The 16,635-nt window shown below is 37.2% G+C and overlaps 1 protein-coding gene across 2 annotated transcripts in view; it reads left to right on the top strand.

Annotated features, from left to right (window-relative positions):
• The first annotated feature begins 549 nt into the window (after nt 1-549).
• LOC132104285 (zinc finger MYM-type protein 4-like) overlaps nt 550-16,635 on the top strand; it is a 35,791-nt gene continuing 19,705 nt past the window's right edge. The window contains exons 1-6 of one of the 2 annotated variants that reach the window (XM_059509642.1): nt 550-769; nt 15,022-15,270; nt 15,376-15,457; nt 15,721-15,933; nt 16,123-16,178; nt 16,273-16,401. In XM_059509642.1, the coding sequence (XP_059365625.1) occupies nt 638-769; nt 15,022-15,270; nt 15,376-15,457; nt 15,721-15,933; nt 16,123-16,178; nt 16,273-16,401 (861 nt within the window). In that variant the 5' untranslated portion in view covers nt 550-637. Of the gene's footprint in view, nt 770-12,800; nt 13,135-15,021; nt 15,271-15,375; nt 15,458-15,720; nt 15,934-16,122; nt 16,179-16,272; nt 16,402-16,635 lie in introns of those variants that run through there. The other variant, XM_059509643.1, reaches the window with a different exon arrangement.

Here is a 16,635-nt window from a genome sequence, read left to right as displayed (position 1 = left end):
CGCATTATTATAAATACCTTTTGAAGTGAATTGGTATGTTTTAATCAGAAAATATTTTACTTTATTAACCATAATCTCTAGCTTCCACTTCAGGGGGCCTTTATTAACCACCCGGAGCTGTATGGAGCACTTTTTTTTATGATGGATGGACACAGTTGATTGGACTGAATCTCGACCCCCATTCACTGCCATTATAACCCTTGGAAGAGCCAGGACATTTTTTAATATAACTCCTATTGGATTCGTCTGAAAAAAGAAAGCCATATACACCTAGGATGGCTTGAGGGTGAGTAAATAGTATAATTTTAATTTTTGGATGAACTATCCCTTGAAGTCTACATAATTCACGTGACGTTCAAGCATTTTGAACTTCCGTTGGCGCTTCTCTCATTGGCTCAGGTTTAAAGCTAAGGATAAACACGTGAAGAAGTGAATCGATTTAACTATACATTGTTTTAGTCCTAAAATGGTGTTTTCGTGTGTATATCCAGGGTGCTTCAACATAGCTAAACCCTTAAGATTACGTGCGCGGACATCAAAGGGAGATAAACCTTTATCATTTCACACATTCCCTGTCAGCAATCCTGAGCGATTGAAGCTATGGCTGCTGGCGATTCGTTGGGATGTAAATACACCCATGGATAAAATCAATAGACGCGTGCTGTGCAATGAACATTTCAGCTTTGAGGATTACCAAGAAGAGAAGGGAAAGTCAAGGCGACTGAAATCAACAGCTGTGCCTCTGCCTGCGGTGTTTCAGCCAAATGAGGTAGGCTATACATTCAACCATACTGTAATATCATTGTTTTACGAAGTTTTTAAGTAATTGCTTATGTAACTTGTAAAATTTTGTAATTCATTTTTTTTCTAAATGCAATAAAATTTGAAACTATATGGTGAATTATTGTAGTGCACAATGGATCTTCAGTGTTAGCCTTCTCAGTTTTTGCAATTAGTATATAGTGTTGTTTTCAGTTTTCTGTTTTCAGAAAATAAAGATGTTTACTACAGCTCTTGCTGTAAGGTTTCTGTGGCTCAGTGATTAGAGTATTTTGTTAACTGTGCAAAAGGTTGCGAGTTCAATTCCCAGAGAACACGCTGAATGCACTGTAAGTCACCGGTCTGACAAATACCAAAAAATTAAATGTTAAACTATTATATACTACTTGTATACTATTGTAACTACACTCCAGTTAGATCACAGTAATGTGAATGCGAGATAAAATTTACTACACTGGCTCTCACATTGGGGCTTGTGGATTACCAGGTAAAAATATATAGAAAATGTGAACAAAATGAGTATATATGGTTTATTCAGGGAACATATATGGTTTATTTATATTATATTGTAATAAGCATTTGTTGATGCTATTGGACAATTCTCTTTAAATGCAACATATGTAATTATATACAACTATTATATTAAATGTTTGGAATTTAACTGTGTAATGCTTGTTCAGAGATTGTTTGTATAGTTATCTTAAATACAAAGAACACTATTATAACTTCTCTAACGTTATCCTTCCCTAGTTTTACTTACCGAGACTCGATAAACCTTGTCCCTCATGCTGGCCCTTACAATACTGGTAAGTAAACCAGCATCTAAGCTGCACTGTTCTACATGTCCAGATTTATAGAGGTTCTCTCCTCGATCTATGGTTTTTATATCGTCTAAGAAAAAAGGACATTTTTTTTTACTGTCTATGAGGCTATCGGGGGGATGTGGAGGCATGAAGTCTAGGGAGATAATTAATCAGAATATTTACCAAAATTTGCTCCTGTTCATGCTCGCCTTCTCTGCAAGATTCAGTGGGTGATTCAGATTTCTCTTGGCAAAGCGATTAGAAGACTTACAGGTTCCTCACGTGACATCTACGTCTTCAAGCTCAGTTTGAGTTTGCGCAGTACGCCCGACCCCCGAGGAAGTGCCTGCTTCTAATTGACTTCACTTGTCTCCGTTGAATCCAATGGGGTTGCTGTGGCCATTTCTTTTACTGTCTATGGCTGTAGTCCATTTATAGCCTACCATTAGCATTTTATTTCTGACGGCTTTATTTAGGCTTCAACATGTATACATTTTGGAGTAATTTGTAAAGATTATCTTGATAGGCAAAATGTGTAAGGGTCATAACTCTTTGTTGAACACAGATCTTATTTTTTGCAATTTTCCAAAAGTCTATGGGGAAAATGCATGGCTTTTCGATCGAGGGAACCCATGCGCCGCTAACTTCCAGGTTGTCCTACAAAGTGACGTCATAACTTCGGCACTCTATATTTGTGGTGGCACTTCCCTCAATGGGGAGGGAAAGATTTTGTTTTATTTATTATACTAAGAATAATGCTCCAAAGCAAATTTTTCTAATTGCTTATGACTTTATTTACATAATTAAACATCCCCCGTGAACAGGATTTTACAAAATCTAATTTTTAAAATGTCCTTATTAAAAAAGAAATAAAAACTTTAAATTTTAGCTTTTAAATCATTATTTAAAATAAAGGATGAGTTAAAAGTTTGATATTTATTTAAAACATCACTGTGTGTTGTTAAAAAATATGGGTCAATTTGATAGATTTTCTATATGAGTGGTCTGGTATTCTCTTTGAAACAGCTTACGTCTACACCTAGTGGCAACATTCCGGTCTCTCTCTGAAACCAACACGGAAGTGACTAAAATTTCAAAAATTCATCGACTGGCCGCTAGAGGCTGGCTCCAAAATGGAGTCAGTGCCATAGACTAGAGCTGAAGATCTTTGCCCAAACCTGACGGGAACCGATGGGTTCGGGGTTAATTTATATCACCTTACGTGGGCTCGGGTCGGGCTTGCGCTCAGGTCATGTGATGTGTTACGGTTAGCGTGAAAAAGATGCGAAAACGGAGAAAAATGCAAAAATGGATGCTGAGTAGGTGTAATGGAGACTTGCCTTTGGCGATTACGTTTTGGTTGCACCAGCAACTAAAGCAAAGTCTAAGGTGTGGAAAAGTTTTGACCGTGTTTATAATGAGAATAATGAGTGAATATATGACGCACCATCAGTGAGCGCAGGAACGCGCTGAAGCCATCTACAGTGGATTCAATCATTTTCCTCCACAAAAACATAGGCTTAGCCTAATGTCTGTGAGTAAAGGTTTTTCAAATGATAACTAAATATTCATTGAGTCTTAAATGCATGATGTAGACAGATTATTTACGCTAATGTTGGCATTGTTCTTTTATTAAATGTCAGCTGCTAGTGGCGAAGCAAATCCGGCTGAGCCTTTATCTTAATTTCGTTATTGCCAAATACCCATCTTAATCTAAAATTTATCTTAAGTTAATTTGTTAAAAAAGACTCGTTTTTATTTGTGTGTTGGTCTATTTATACGCTAAATGAGCCTATGCCTATTTGTTAAGCTTTTACAGAGGACTTATTTTATTTCTTTATTCCAACTTCCAAGTGGCCTAGTCTACGTTAGTTATGAATAAATTATGTTAAACATGTATAAATGACTCATTCTCATCCTAACTTTTAAGGCCCGATTACAGCTCTACCATAGAATGCCCATGTTAAAAACCCCAACTTTACAGTAGAAAAAAAGTGTTTACAGCCCAGTACAAAAAGTGATTTTGGTCTATATAGCTTATTTTGCCCTGCATGACAATGGGTGAATTTTTTTTTTTCATAACTTTCATATAATTTTTATTAAGCCTTAAAGTTCTGCATAATTAAGGGTGTGGCCACTTAAGTGACAGGTGGATTGCTGCTGCTGTCACCGCCGTCGAGCTAGTTGGGCATGGCTTCAGCAACCAGCTCCCGCCTCTTTGTCCATTTTAGATTATCCAGGAGTGACACTCTGTGATGCACTGCCAAGATGGCGACTGCTGGCTCCGCCCACTTTGAGCTTCAAATTTGCATTTCAGAAATCTATGGGTGACGTCACTGACAATATGTCCATGTTTTTATGCAGTCTATGGTCTACACTGAGGCAGGGGACTGCTTACATCATGTAAATGTAAGTAAATGTAATGTTCATATCTATTATAATAATATTCGTTTTTTGTGAGCTCAAATATTCGAATGTGATATTTGCGGAAAATGCCCATCCCTAGTTTTGAAGGAAGATCAACGTTTGCGACAAAGAATATGTGCAAACTGTAACGAAGCAGAGATCAGTTAGTTCCTCACTTTCCGTGCTGACGCTGAGATCGTTCGCTAGCTTCAGTTAAAAAACAATGTGCCTAACGTTTTCAACGTTTTCAGGTTGTGTGTGAAAGAACGCACATATTCTGGGTAATCACTTGCAGTGTGAAAGTGCAAAATCTAGTGACCTGGGAACAATTGCCGGGACACATTAGCTGTATATTTGCCGGAATTGCAGTGTGAAAGGAGCTCTTGTGAGACTGGGGAAAGTCATGTCCAACACCTGCTCCACCAACACTGGTGTCCCTCAGGGATGTGTTCTCTCCCCACTGCTCTTCTCCCTCTACACCAACGACTGCACCTCTAAAGACCCCTCTGACAAGCTCCTGAAGTTTGCAGACGACACTACGGTCATTGGTCTCATCCAGGATGGTGACAAGTCTGCTTACAGACAAGAGGTTGAGCAGCTGGCTGTCTGGTGTAGTCCTAACAATCTGGAGCTGAACACACTTGAAACAGTGGAGATGATAGTGGACTTCAGGAGAAACCCCCTGCACTCAACCCACTCACCATCATAGACAGCACTGTGGCTGCAGTGGAATCATTCAGATTCCTGGGAACCACCATCTCTCAGGACCTGAAGTGGGACAATCACATTGACTCCATTGTTAAAAAGGCCCAACAAAGGTTGTATTTCCTTTGCCAGCTGAGGAAGTTTAACCTGCCACAGGAGCTGCTGAAACAGTTCTACTCAGCCATCGAGTCTGTCCTGTGCACTTCAATAACTGTCTGATTTGGTTCAGCTACAAAATCAGCCATCAGAAGACTACAGAGAACGGTTCGGACTGCTGAAGGGAGTATTGGTGCTCCCCTGCCCGCCCTTCAAGAACTGCATACATCTAGAGTTAGGAAAAGAGTAATTCCATCTTTGAACTTTTGTCATCTGGCACAACTGTTTATACAATTTATTTATTTGCTTTTTTTGTCTGTGCATTATTGTCTATGTGTACTGGAAGCTTATGTCACTACAACAAATTCCTTGTATGCGCAAGCATACTTGGCAATAAAGCTCTTTCGGATTATGATTCGAAATGTGCAAGCGACTGGATCTTCTGTATGCTCAGTTCATGGGTGATCGCTCCTTTAAGGCAGGTGACTCCTTGCATCGCATAAATAAGTGCATCTGTACTTTTTCTACTCTGTTCAGAGCTGATCGCCGCTGAGGCGAGGGGCTGCTTGTATCAAGGGAGTGAGCTGGCTGACCATTGCTCTGAGGAAAGGGTCTCTGAATATTTGTCCCCTCATAGGTAGCACTGTCAGCAAAAGGGCTATTTTCCCACCAACTTCTGGTCCTGGCTCAGGGGTCAGGGGTGAGTAAAACACGGGAACTGACCCCATGCAGCTTGCTACTCAAGTCCTAAAGGCCTTCACTTACTGGGGTAGACCAACTTTGACAGCGCTGCATTTGTGTGGGGGCAGCCAACATAGAGAGGCAGTGAATGTTCATTCTGAAGGAGACATGGGAAGTTCAAGGCTGGGACACACCAAGCCGACTTCAAAGAACTAGCGGTGACGAAAGCCGATGGTGTTGTCACCTCACATTGGACCAAAAAGCTGTGCTGGCGCAGACTACAGCTGACGGCATACTAACACGTGCTTTCTGCGCATTCCTGAGAGGAACGAGCTGTTCATATCAGCAGCTATTAATAGTATTTGTCATTAAAAAGAAGAAACCATAACAAAGATATACGAGATAAACACAGATATACAAAATGTAAACAAAGCAGTACTTGCTTACCATTTTGAATATCAGTAACGTTAATAACTTTATTCATTTTAAGCAGCTCATGTTGTTATGAAAACAAATGTGTAGTAGAATGATTGGGAAAGATCACGTAACATTTAAACAGCCTTCTGTCTGTACCGGCATCATTCACATGCTTGTTTTCATCACTTTTGCTTTAATTCTCTACACTGGCTCGTTCACTAAACTGAACATCCAATCAGAGCTCTCACTCTCCCCGAAATCCCCGGGGTGTTTCAACATGTTGAATCGGGCAAACTGCAGCCGATGTGAGACCAACGAGTGGAACACACCAAAACAACCTAGCCCAACCGTCGCTCGCCGTCACTAGCCCTACTTTTACCATCTGCTTTGGTTTAATAATGTGTAATATGTAAAACTTATCATACAAATGAAATGAAAAAAACTATTTAACAAGCTGCGCACAACCGGAAGGAAGTTTTCATCAAATTTTCGCATGGATCAAGCGCAACTTTTGAATTTCATTAAAAAGAAGACAACAGAAAAGGTGTGATTTATTAATATTATTATTATTTTTAGTTTATTTTTCTTCATACATTAGAATTTAAAAACATTCCCCTGGCATGTTATTGTGCTGTATGTATAACTGTGAGGGATTGAGAGATGATAGCAGAGCTGACATTATCAGGTCATCTAGTTTGCAAAAACCAAACAAAAACGCGTCTTGAGAGTCCAAAAGCATTCACTGCGTGAAGCAGTGAAGCCTATAAGAATACAGGGAAATGACCTTATAATTCAAGCAATTAAAGAAAAAATACCCATGTATGAGTTTATATTTTTTATATTCATTGCACAAGCAATGTACTTTTCTAAATATAAGTAGGCCAACATGCATGAGAACAAGTGTGCTATTAATTTTACTATTAAGTAACACGCTGTTTAAGTTACTATTAAGTAACACGCTGTTTCGTAATTTGAATTAATCAGTTTTTGAACGAATTAAGTGAGCCAGTTATTCAACAGCCCATTCAGATGGCCACTTTCCCTGCATCCCAGCGTGCAAACTATCCAGTCTGTCTGCTCTAAATAGTATTGAAAATTATTAATATTGCATAGAATTTAGGATGGATAATATGCACATTGGGATGCAGGCTTGTTATGTTTCTAATTGAATCAGCCGTTTTGAACGAGTCATTTGATTTAAACGATTCAATAAATAATTTAGCAAAACAAGGGCTTGCTGCCACCTGTCATTATTTGTCCATGACAGGCCTTAACCAGCCAAGGTTTCAGCACAAAAGCACATTTAGCAAAATATTTTTTAATGATCAATACTGCCCAAAATTCCTCAATTTCAGGCCCAAGAAGGAATAAAAAGCATATTAATAATAGTTAATTTAATAAGGCTAATTTTTCATTAAAAAAAAAACTTTTTAAAAATTAGGCAAATTTTTGAATCATGTAAAATTAGGACCCACATACCCCCCAACCCCCAAAAGAAATTGATCACACCATACCCCTTTTTTTTTTTAATTCGATCACTGGTCTTAAAGGGTTAGTTCACCCAATAATCAAAATGATGTAATTAATAACATACCCTCATGTCGTTCCAAACCAATGAGACCTCCGTTTATCTTTGGAACACAGTTTAAGATATTTTAGATTTTAGTCCAAGAGCTCTCAGTCCCTCCATTGAAACTGTGTGTACGGTATACTGTCCATGTCCAGAAAGGTAAGAAATACATCTTCAAAGTAGTCCATATGACATCAGAGGGTCAGTTAGAATTTTTTGAAGCATCGAAAATACATTTTGGACCATAAATAGCAAAAACTACGACTTTATTCAGCATTTTCTTCTCTTCCGTGTCTGTTGTGAGAGAGTTCAAAACAAAGCAGTTTGTAAGGTGTGAATAAATGTGCACAGAATGTTTTGTAAAGGTGTAGATTTACCTTCACTAACTTACCTTTTATTAAATGTAAGTTCATAATGCATTTAACCAACATTAATGCACATAATTTAATGCCACACATTTTTATATTTATTAGTAATGTGTCTGATTATGCATATAGTTCATGCAGTGATAGTTGTGTATATGTTGTGTGGCAGACCTATCTTTGAGGCATTTATTACTGCAAAATTTAAGGCTGATAACTTGTGCTTTGTGATTATGAATATTGAGTGAATCTAGGCTGTAGTTCTTGTGGATGAAGGGCCCGTCAAGAGGTAAAGCCCAGGGGCCCCTTACAGTCTTTGCTTCCCTGTACACACTGATCGGAGACTTTTTTTTTTTTCTATTGCAATCTTTTAAACAATGAACATAGGCAATAATAACAAATCGGTAATATCAACTCAAATACTTAGAGAAACAAATATAATAATATAAAAAAATATATATATATTTCTAATCAAGTAACATACATTTGGTGCATTAAAAATCATTAATCTGATAAAATTTAAAGTAAAAAAAAAAGTTATTTCATTTCTTTTCATGTATACATTAAAATTAGGATTTTTTTTCAATGACGATTTACAATTGTAATAAAAACAGAGAATACAGCTGTTAAATCTGATAAAATGGACTCCCAGCTATCTTCGCTGGCTGCAGAAAATAAACACTTATGGGATAAAGTGGATGAGCTGGATGCCTACAAGAGGCGTTGGAATCTGAGGATTTCGGGTGTGCTGGAGGAAGTTGGGGAGAATGTCAAGATGGTAATAATGGAAATTTTTCTTCAGGTGTCCCCAGGCTTAGCAGATGTTCTGCAGTCTTCGATTGATGTTGCGCACAGGCTTGGCCCCAAACTGGGCAATGCGCGCCCTCGTACGATAATTGTACAATTTCTCTCTCGATCTTACCGCGATCGTATCTGGGCTGATGCAAGAAGATCAGAAGTGCTCAAACAGAAAAAGATTAGGATCTCAGAGTACCTGACGCAGAGAACGAAGGAAGCACGGAACAAGCTGTGGCCTTTGGTGGAGAAAGCCCAAAAGGAGGGTCGCTGTGCTGGCTTCAGGGGGCCAAATGCTATCGTGGATGGAAGGAGGATTTCTGCAGACGATGTCTGATTTTTGCCGTTTTGTCTGAACTTTTGTTAATCTAAACATTTATTGACATTAGCAAAATTCTGACAAATATGTATGAGCATTAAAATGTTAAGATAAGCAAAGGAGGGGACATAACGGATAGCCTAAACCGTTATTAAGGGGTAAGGTGTCTTCTAAAATTCTTGATTTAAAAGGTAAATATCCATCTGCTACAGTAATAGTTGGAGGAGATTTTAATGAAGCTCCTGACCTATGTCTGGATAGACTTCCCCCAAAACGAGAGTCATGCAGATGTAACACTATTATTAATGATTTTTGTAGTAACCTTTCTTTTTTGGATGGTTACAGGTTTATGCATGATAAAGATTGTTCATATACTTGGTTCAGTAAAGATCTTTTGAGAAAATCGCGTATAGATTACTGGCTTACATTAGACTTTATATCTTCTTTTATTAAGTCCAGTAGTATCTTTCCTGCTCCGCTCACAGATCATGCTTTTTTTTTTATTGATCTTATTTTATCTGATTCTGATACTGGTTGTCACAGAAACCCTGGATATTGGAAACTAAATTGTTCTCTACTACAGATTCCCTCTTATTGTCTAGGTATTAAGAGTATCATTGAAGAATTTAAAGCAAAACCTGATGTTTCAATATCTTCTAATTGGGAAATGTTTAAATACGAGTGTAGAAAATTCTCTATCCGATTCAGTAAACAGTTAGCCAAGGCAAAATCTTTAAAGTATACCTCCATATTAAGTGAAATGAATCAAATTTTAGGCAAGCAACAGACTAGTGAAGATGATAAAGTAAAACTGCACAATCTCAAAGAAGATTTAAATAACGTTTATGCAGAAAAGGCTAAGGGTGCCTTTATTCGATCCAGAGTAAGGTGGCTAGAATTCGGAGAAAAAAAATTCAGCATATTTTTTTAATTTAGAAAAGAAAAGAGGGGACTCTAAGAAAATATGTTCTCTAAATATTGAGGGCAATTTGGTCACAGATGAAGCTAGAGTTTCTGATTTTGTTTCAAATTTTTATTCACAGCTTTAATCCTCAGTTTGCTGATAGTTTTTTTTGAGAGAGTTCAAGCATTCACACCTATTATAAGTGATGGGAATCTGTCGTCTTGTGAGATGGATTTGACTATGGAAGAGTTGGATATGATTATCCAGAAAACCCCCCTCAATAAAAGCCCTGGTCCAGATGGACTGCCTTTATGAATTTTATAGGACCTTTTGGCAAGACATAAATAAGCTTGTTTTTGAAGTTTTTAAAGGTGAATTGACTGAATCCATGAAGCAGGGCTTGATCACTTTAATCCCAAAGCCTAACAAACTAAGATTCCTCATATTTAGATAATTGGCACCCAATTACTTTACTTAATTCTGATTATAAATGATTAGCTTCCCTTTATGCAAATAGACTGAAACCATGTTTAGAAGAAATTGTCTCAGTTTCCCAATCTGGCTTTATGAAAGGTAAGCATATAGCAAATAACATTCGGCTTGTTTTAGAAATGTTAGATTATAATGAATTAGTCGATGATGGTGCAATCATTTTATTTTTAGACTTTTATAAGGCCTTTGACACGGTCGAACATGAGTTTATGTTTGAATATTTGCGCAAATTTGGTTTTGGCTCTTCCTTCATTAGAATAGTTCAGACTTTTTACAAAAATATTAACAGCAATGTATCATTGGTGAATGGTGTTTCTCCCCGGTTTACAATTAGCAGGGGCATCAGACAAGGGTGTCCTTTTTCACCATTTTTGTTTTTATTAGTCACAGAGTTTCTTAATATTTTTATTACTCGCTGTGTAGATGTTAAGCGTATTGTTGTAGCTGAACACACTTTTCTAATTAGTCAACTGGCGGATGACACCTGTCTGTTTTTAAAAGATGAGAAACAGGTTCCTGTTATTTTGGAAGCTTTAAAAACCTTTTCTAATGCTTCTGGTCTCACAGTTAATCGAAATAAAAGCAAAATTATATCTATTCACAGTCTTGAAAAACATCACATAGAAGGTATTGAGGTCAAAAGTCCTGTTAGATATTTAGGCATTTTAATAAGTAAATCACCCAAAGATAGAATTTTAGATAATTTTTCACAACGGACAAAAAAATTGAAGAATGTCTTCAATTGCTGGCTACAAAGAAATTTAACTATCTATGGTCGTGTCCTGATAGCTAAAGCTGAAGGCATTTCTAGGATTGTTTACCCAGCTTTGACCTTATACGTCAACCCTAAAACTTGCTCATCTATTGATATTGATTAAATTCTTGTGGAAAAATAAAACCGAGTATGTTAAAAGAAAGACTCTGATAAGATATACTTTGGAGGGAGGTGTGAATGCTTTGGACTTCAGTACTCTCAATCAGGTTTTCAAGATCGGCTGGATTAAACGTTGCCTGAATGCTGATTCTAATTTGTTATGGTTTCACATACCTAAATTTATCTTTGAAAAATGTGGAGGGTTGAGTTTTTTTATTGTCTTGCGATTTTAAATGCAACAAACTTCCGCTCAAGCTTGCTAATTTTCATAAGCAAGCCTTGGAGGCCTGTAAACTTGCCTTTTGCCACAATTTTCCCCCTCATAGGAGTATTATATGGAACAATCAGAATGTGCTGCGTGGAAAAAAATCTATCTTTATTAAGGATTGGGTTGACAAAGGTGTTATTTTTATTTTGGATTTATTGAATAAGGATGGTAGCTTTTATTCCTACCATGAATTTATCAACCTTTTTGGAGTAGATTCCTCACCTAAAGTTTATAACTGGGTAACTAGTTCTATTTCACCTAAACTTTTGCATATGGTGAGGTCATTCTGTAGCTACGGAGTATCCGTTTGTGAAAAGCCCCAATTGTCTATTGGAGGTTTGGAGCTTTCCAATGTCAAATGTAATAACTTTTGGATTAGAAAATGTCTTATTAGGAAGATTAGCTGTCATCCCAAAGCTTTTTTCAAATGGAAATTGAATTATCCTTCTCTTCCTACAATTAATATATGGACTGGCATTAAAAAGTTTCTGTTACCTAACAAGTGGAAAGAGCTTCACTTTGAAACTCTACATAAAGACTATCCCTGTAACTCTCTCCTTTCTAAATTTAAGTTCGACACCTCTTCTCACTGGACATTCTGTAATTCTAATCTTGAAAAAATACCACATCTGTTTTTTTGAATGTGATTATGCAAAAGAGTTCTGGAAAAAAGTAGCCTGGCTTATATTTTCTGCTTATTACAAACTCTTTACATTTGAGGTTGTGAATGTGCTGTTGTTGATTTGGGACACCGGGTCAAAGGAGATGGATGACAGATTAAAATTGCTCACTGTATGTGGCGAGTTTCATCTTCGTAAGTGTAAAGTAACTTCTTTGAAGCCCAATTTTAAACTTTTTTGTGTTGATTTAAAATTATTTTATGACTCTCTTTGTTTATCAGCTAATAAGAAAGCTGCTAAAACTTCTTTGTTGCTTAAAGAAATTATGGTTTCATTATAAGTTACTTCCTGAATTTCTGAAGATTTATTATTTATTTGTGTATTCCCAATGTTATTTATTTCTATTTACTTTTATTCATCTTTTGTATTTGTAATGTCTATGAATCTTTTGTGAATTTTTTTTTTTTAGTAGACCTTATCTACTGCCTTGCTTTACTCTGAGTGTATTGTATTATTTTTTATTTTATTTTTTTGTGCTTGATTCTGTATCCCCTGTGCATTTTGTTAAATAAAAAAAAAAATGTCTAGCTTTGCGTTCACGAGTCTGGAGCTCAAACTTTCTGTCGCATGATGACGTACGCGCGGTAGCAAAATCTCGCGTTAACTGACGCCATTGTTTAGAAGGAGGACGCTTGTGCGGAAGGTGGCTTGTTTTTATTAATTTATTTTAACTGTTTTGTTCCTCAAAATGGTGCTTACGTGTGCCTATCCTGGATGCCGCAACCTGTTTAAAAGCGTAAGACTACGCGCGTCAACTCAAACGAGAAAATTGACTTTTCACCGATTCCCAACATTTGAGCCAGATCGACTGCATTTATGGTTGCTTGCTCTTCAGATGGATATTAACACACCCATGAGGTTACTCAAAGTATGGAGGGTCTGCAGTGAACATTTTTCCTCTGATGATTTTAAATCCATCCGTGGGAATCAAGTCTTACTTAAGTCATCAGCGGTTCCCATGTTTGTTTCACAAAGAGCGGAGGTATGTAAAAATGACAAATCGTCAGCAGCTGGACTAGAAACAAACATTGGCGTCAGTTCACGCGTGATTTTACTACTCGGATACGTCATGATGCGACATAAAGCTTGAGCTACAGACTCGTGAACGCAAAGCTAGCAGGGGGGCAGGGTTTCATATTTTTTTTGAAGCACCCCTGGGTGCCGCCATTGGCTAGCGGACCCCCACCTGCTGTTAGCATTCCATTGACTCCCATTCATTTTGGCGTCACTTTGACAGCGAATAACTTTACATTTGAGGCGTTTAAAGACTCCATTTGTACATTAATTATTTCCAAAGAAACACGAAAATGTATAAAAGGCTACATTACCTTGTATCTTACGTTATGGTCCCATGGAAGCAGTTTTTGTAAAAAAAAAAAAAAAAAAAATAGGCTAATGATTGCGTCATAACCAGCGACTCTCTTTCGCACAGTAGAGAAATTACCGTATGGACAGGAGGAGAAGCTCACAGCAAATCTTTTACTGTCTATGAGGCAATCGGGGGAACGTGGAGGCATAAAGTCAAGGGAGATGATTAATCAGAATAACGTTACTTATCAAAATTTGCTCCTGTTTACGCTCGCCTTCTCTGCAAGATTCGGTGGGTGATTCAGATTTCTTTTGGCACAGCGATTAGAAGACGTACAGGTAGGTGACCGTTTCTTCCGTAGAACACAAACCAAGATTTCTAGCTCAAACCGTTGCAGTCTATCAGTCTTATAATGTAAGTGGATGGGAATCGCGGCTACAAAATACAATAAAACAAATATATATATATATATATATATATATATATATATATATATATATATACACACAAACAAAACTCATTTAAACCTTGCGGCTCGTGACGATACATGGATGTGTAAAGACACAAAACGATCAGTCTGTGCAAGAAACTACAATATTTATTGTTTTTACCCCGATTCACTCAATGTATGAACTGTTAGAAGTCTCCTGAGCGCATTCTTCTGTGCAGGTTCTTAAGCAGGTGCACAAGGCGTCTTCTTGCTTTACGGCGGATTGCAGACTTATAAGTGCATTAGCGCCACCTATGTCTCAAGTGGACCATTGAAACTCCTAATTGAGATTGTAGAAAGAGTGACAATGGTCCATTTGCTGTGCCTTAAAACCAAAAGTTTAAATTAACTGACCCTCAGGGTATCCAAAAATGTAGGACCAGATTTGGAGAAATTTAGCATTAAGTCATTTTCATACCAGTGGATCCTCTACAGTGAATGAGGCCAAACAGCTGATAAAAGCATTGCAAAGAAAAACACAATTGATCAGTGTCTTGTGAAGTAAAAAACTGTGCATTCATAACAAAAAAACTTTTAAAACGTTGCTTCTGGCCAAAATACCAATACATAATCCATAATAATGCTTCCTCCAGTGAAAACTCTTTCCTGTTGTCCTATTACATCTGCTTTAGTTTGTTTGTACATTGTTTTGTTTGTAAACGGTGCTTGATCTTTGCATACTTCTCTCCTGATTCAGAGGGGAAAAAAGATGAAAAAAAATATATATATATTTTTATTTACATTGGAGACAGCAGTATTATTGTGTTATAGCTGAAAGCAATGGTTGAAGATATATAAGAAAAAAAAATTGATTTACAATTTATTACAAACACACAGCTTTTCACTTCACAAAAGGTTAATTGATTGATTGTGATGTTTTTGTCAGCCTTTCGAACTCTCACTCTTGACAGCACCCATTCACAGCAGAGGATCCACTGGTAAGCAAACAATGTAATGCTAAATTTCTTGTAATCTGTTCTGATGATGAAACAAACACTTTCAGCAAGCTTTGTATTCTTTTTTTTTTTTTTTTTGAACGATTCCTTTAATACTGTCTGCTGCTGTTTTAGGAGACTGTGATTGAACCAGGTGCCCTGTCAGCAGACAACAGTTGGGACATAGAAGAAGATGATGAAGTGTATTATGCAGATGATTTTGAGTCAACTTCAGGAAAGCAAAAGAACCCCAGAACCTCCCCTGAACAACATGGTCAACTCATTTTGAATGTTACAAATCCACCTACAGAACCAGAACCATCTACATATCTATCTTCCTCTGGGTCCTACTATGCTCTTCCACCCACACGGCACTACCAAATGGCAAGTCCTCAAATAGCTTGACACACAGTTTGAAAATGAACAGGTTGTGCTGTTTTACTTTTAAATCATAGCTGTTATGTTGCTCCACTAAATGTTTTCTGACAGAATGATCCTGCTGAGGCTGTGCTACAAATGGAAGAATGTTATGATGTAAACGCCAACATGGATTATGTTGCTTATTCAGAAGGCAAGAAGGATTTTATTTTTGTTCCTGTGAGTTTAGCCTCTCCCAATTTAGCTGCTATCCTGCATCCTGACTGTGAAGTAGACATAAAGTAACTGCCTGTCTTCCATTTCCTTTGAGTTTAGACTGTTATGTTAATTATGTGTTTTATATTGAAATATTAGTTCTCATTTAGAAGTTATTTTTAGAACATGACTTATTTTTCTGTGACTGGTAACCTAAATTTAATATGTGAAATGGTTAATGTCGTCATTTCCCAATTTCAGGTGAGAACTCTGGGCTGGGCTACATGTCTGCAGCAGGTGTCTTTATGGCCAGTGAGGATTCCAAAGGATATCTGGACATGTACCAGGAAGAGGACATGGCCCAGTGTTCAGAAGAGCTTGTGATCACTAAAGTTGAGGACACTAATGAGATGGCACTGGAACAGAATGAGGATTACATTGGGATAACGGAAGTGGATGGACCAGAAGATTCACGTAATTTAACAGATTTTCTTAGTAAAACGGTGTACTTAACACTCTGTCCTAATCAAAGTGGTCACAATTTTGCTGTTTAGCCTGGACTTTGCTGGTAGTTGATTCAAAAGTCTGCTCATTTTGTCTATACATTAAACCAAAATTATAAAATTCACGATAAGTGTGATAATGTTTGTTTTAATTGTATAGAAACACAGAGAGCCAAAGACATAAAATGCCGGACTACGGAATCGTCTGCTGTAATGGTGAGCACAGCGCCATTTTATGTTAACCACTAAAGGCAAATGAGTTTTCTGTTTGTTAACTAGCACTTCTAAAATATCTATTTTTTCTATCCAGGCTGTTGACAAAAGAGTTAAAGCAACCCAGCCCTCTGTCATAATGCTTTTGAAGATCAAGGATGAACCTATGGATGAGGAGTGCAAGAAAGCTCAACATTCCCCAATGGGAAACATCAAGGATGATGAGGTCCTTACTCAAGAAGTTACTGAACTATACTGAAATTTAAATTAACCAAATGATAGGTTAAAGTACTTTTTTTTTCGTCAATAAATTACATACTATATACCGTATTTTCCGGACTATAAGTCGCACTTTTTTTCATAGTTTGGCTGGTCCTGCGACTTATAGTCAGGTGCGACTTATTTATCAAAATTAATTTGACATGAACCGAGAGAAATGAACTAAGAGAAAACATTACAG

The sequence above is a fragment of the Carassius carassius genome, chromosome 25 (assembly GCF_963082965.1).
Source record: "Carassius carassius chromosome 25, fCarCar2.1, whole genome shotgun sequence".
NCBI lineage: Eukaryota > Metazoa > Chordata > Actinopteri > Cypriniformes > Cyprinidae > Carassius > Carassius carassius.
The sequence above is the reverse complement of the archived record's forward strand: the minus strand, read 5'-3'. Positions and strand labels throughout refer to the sequence as shown.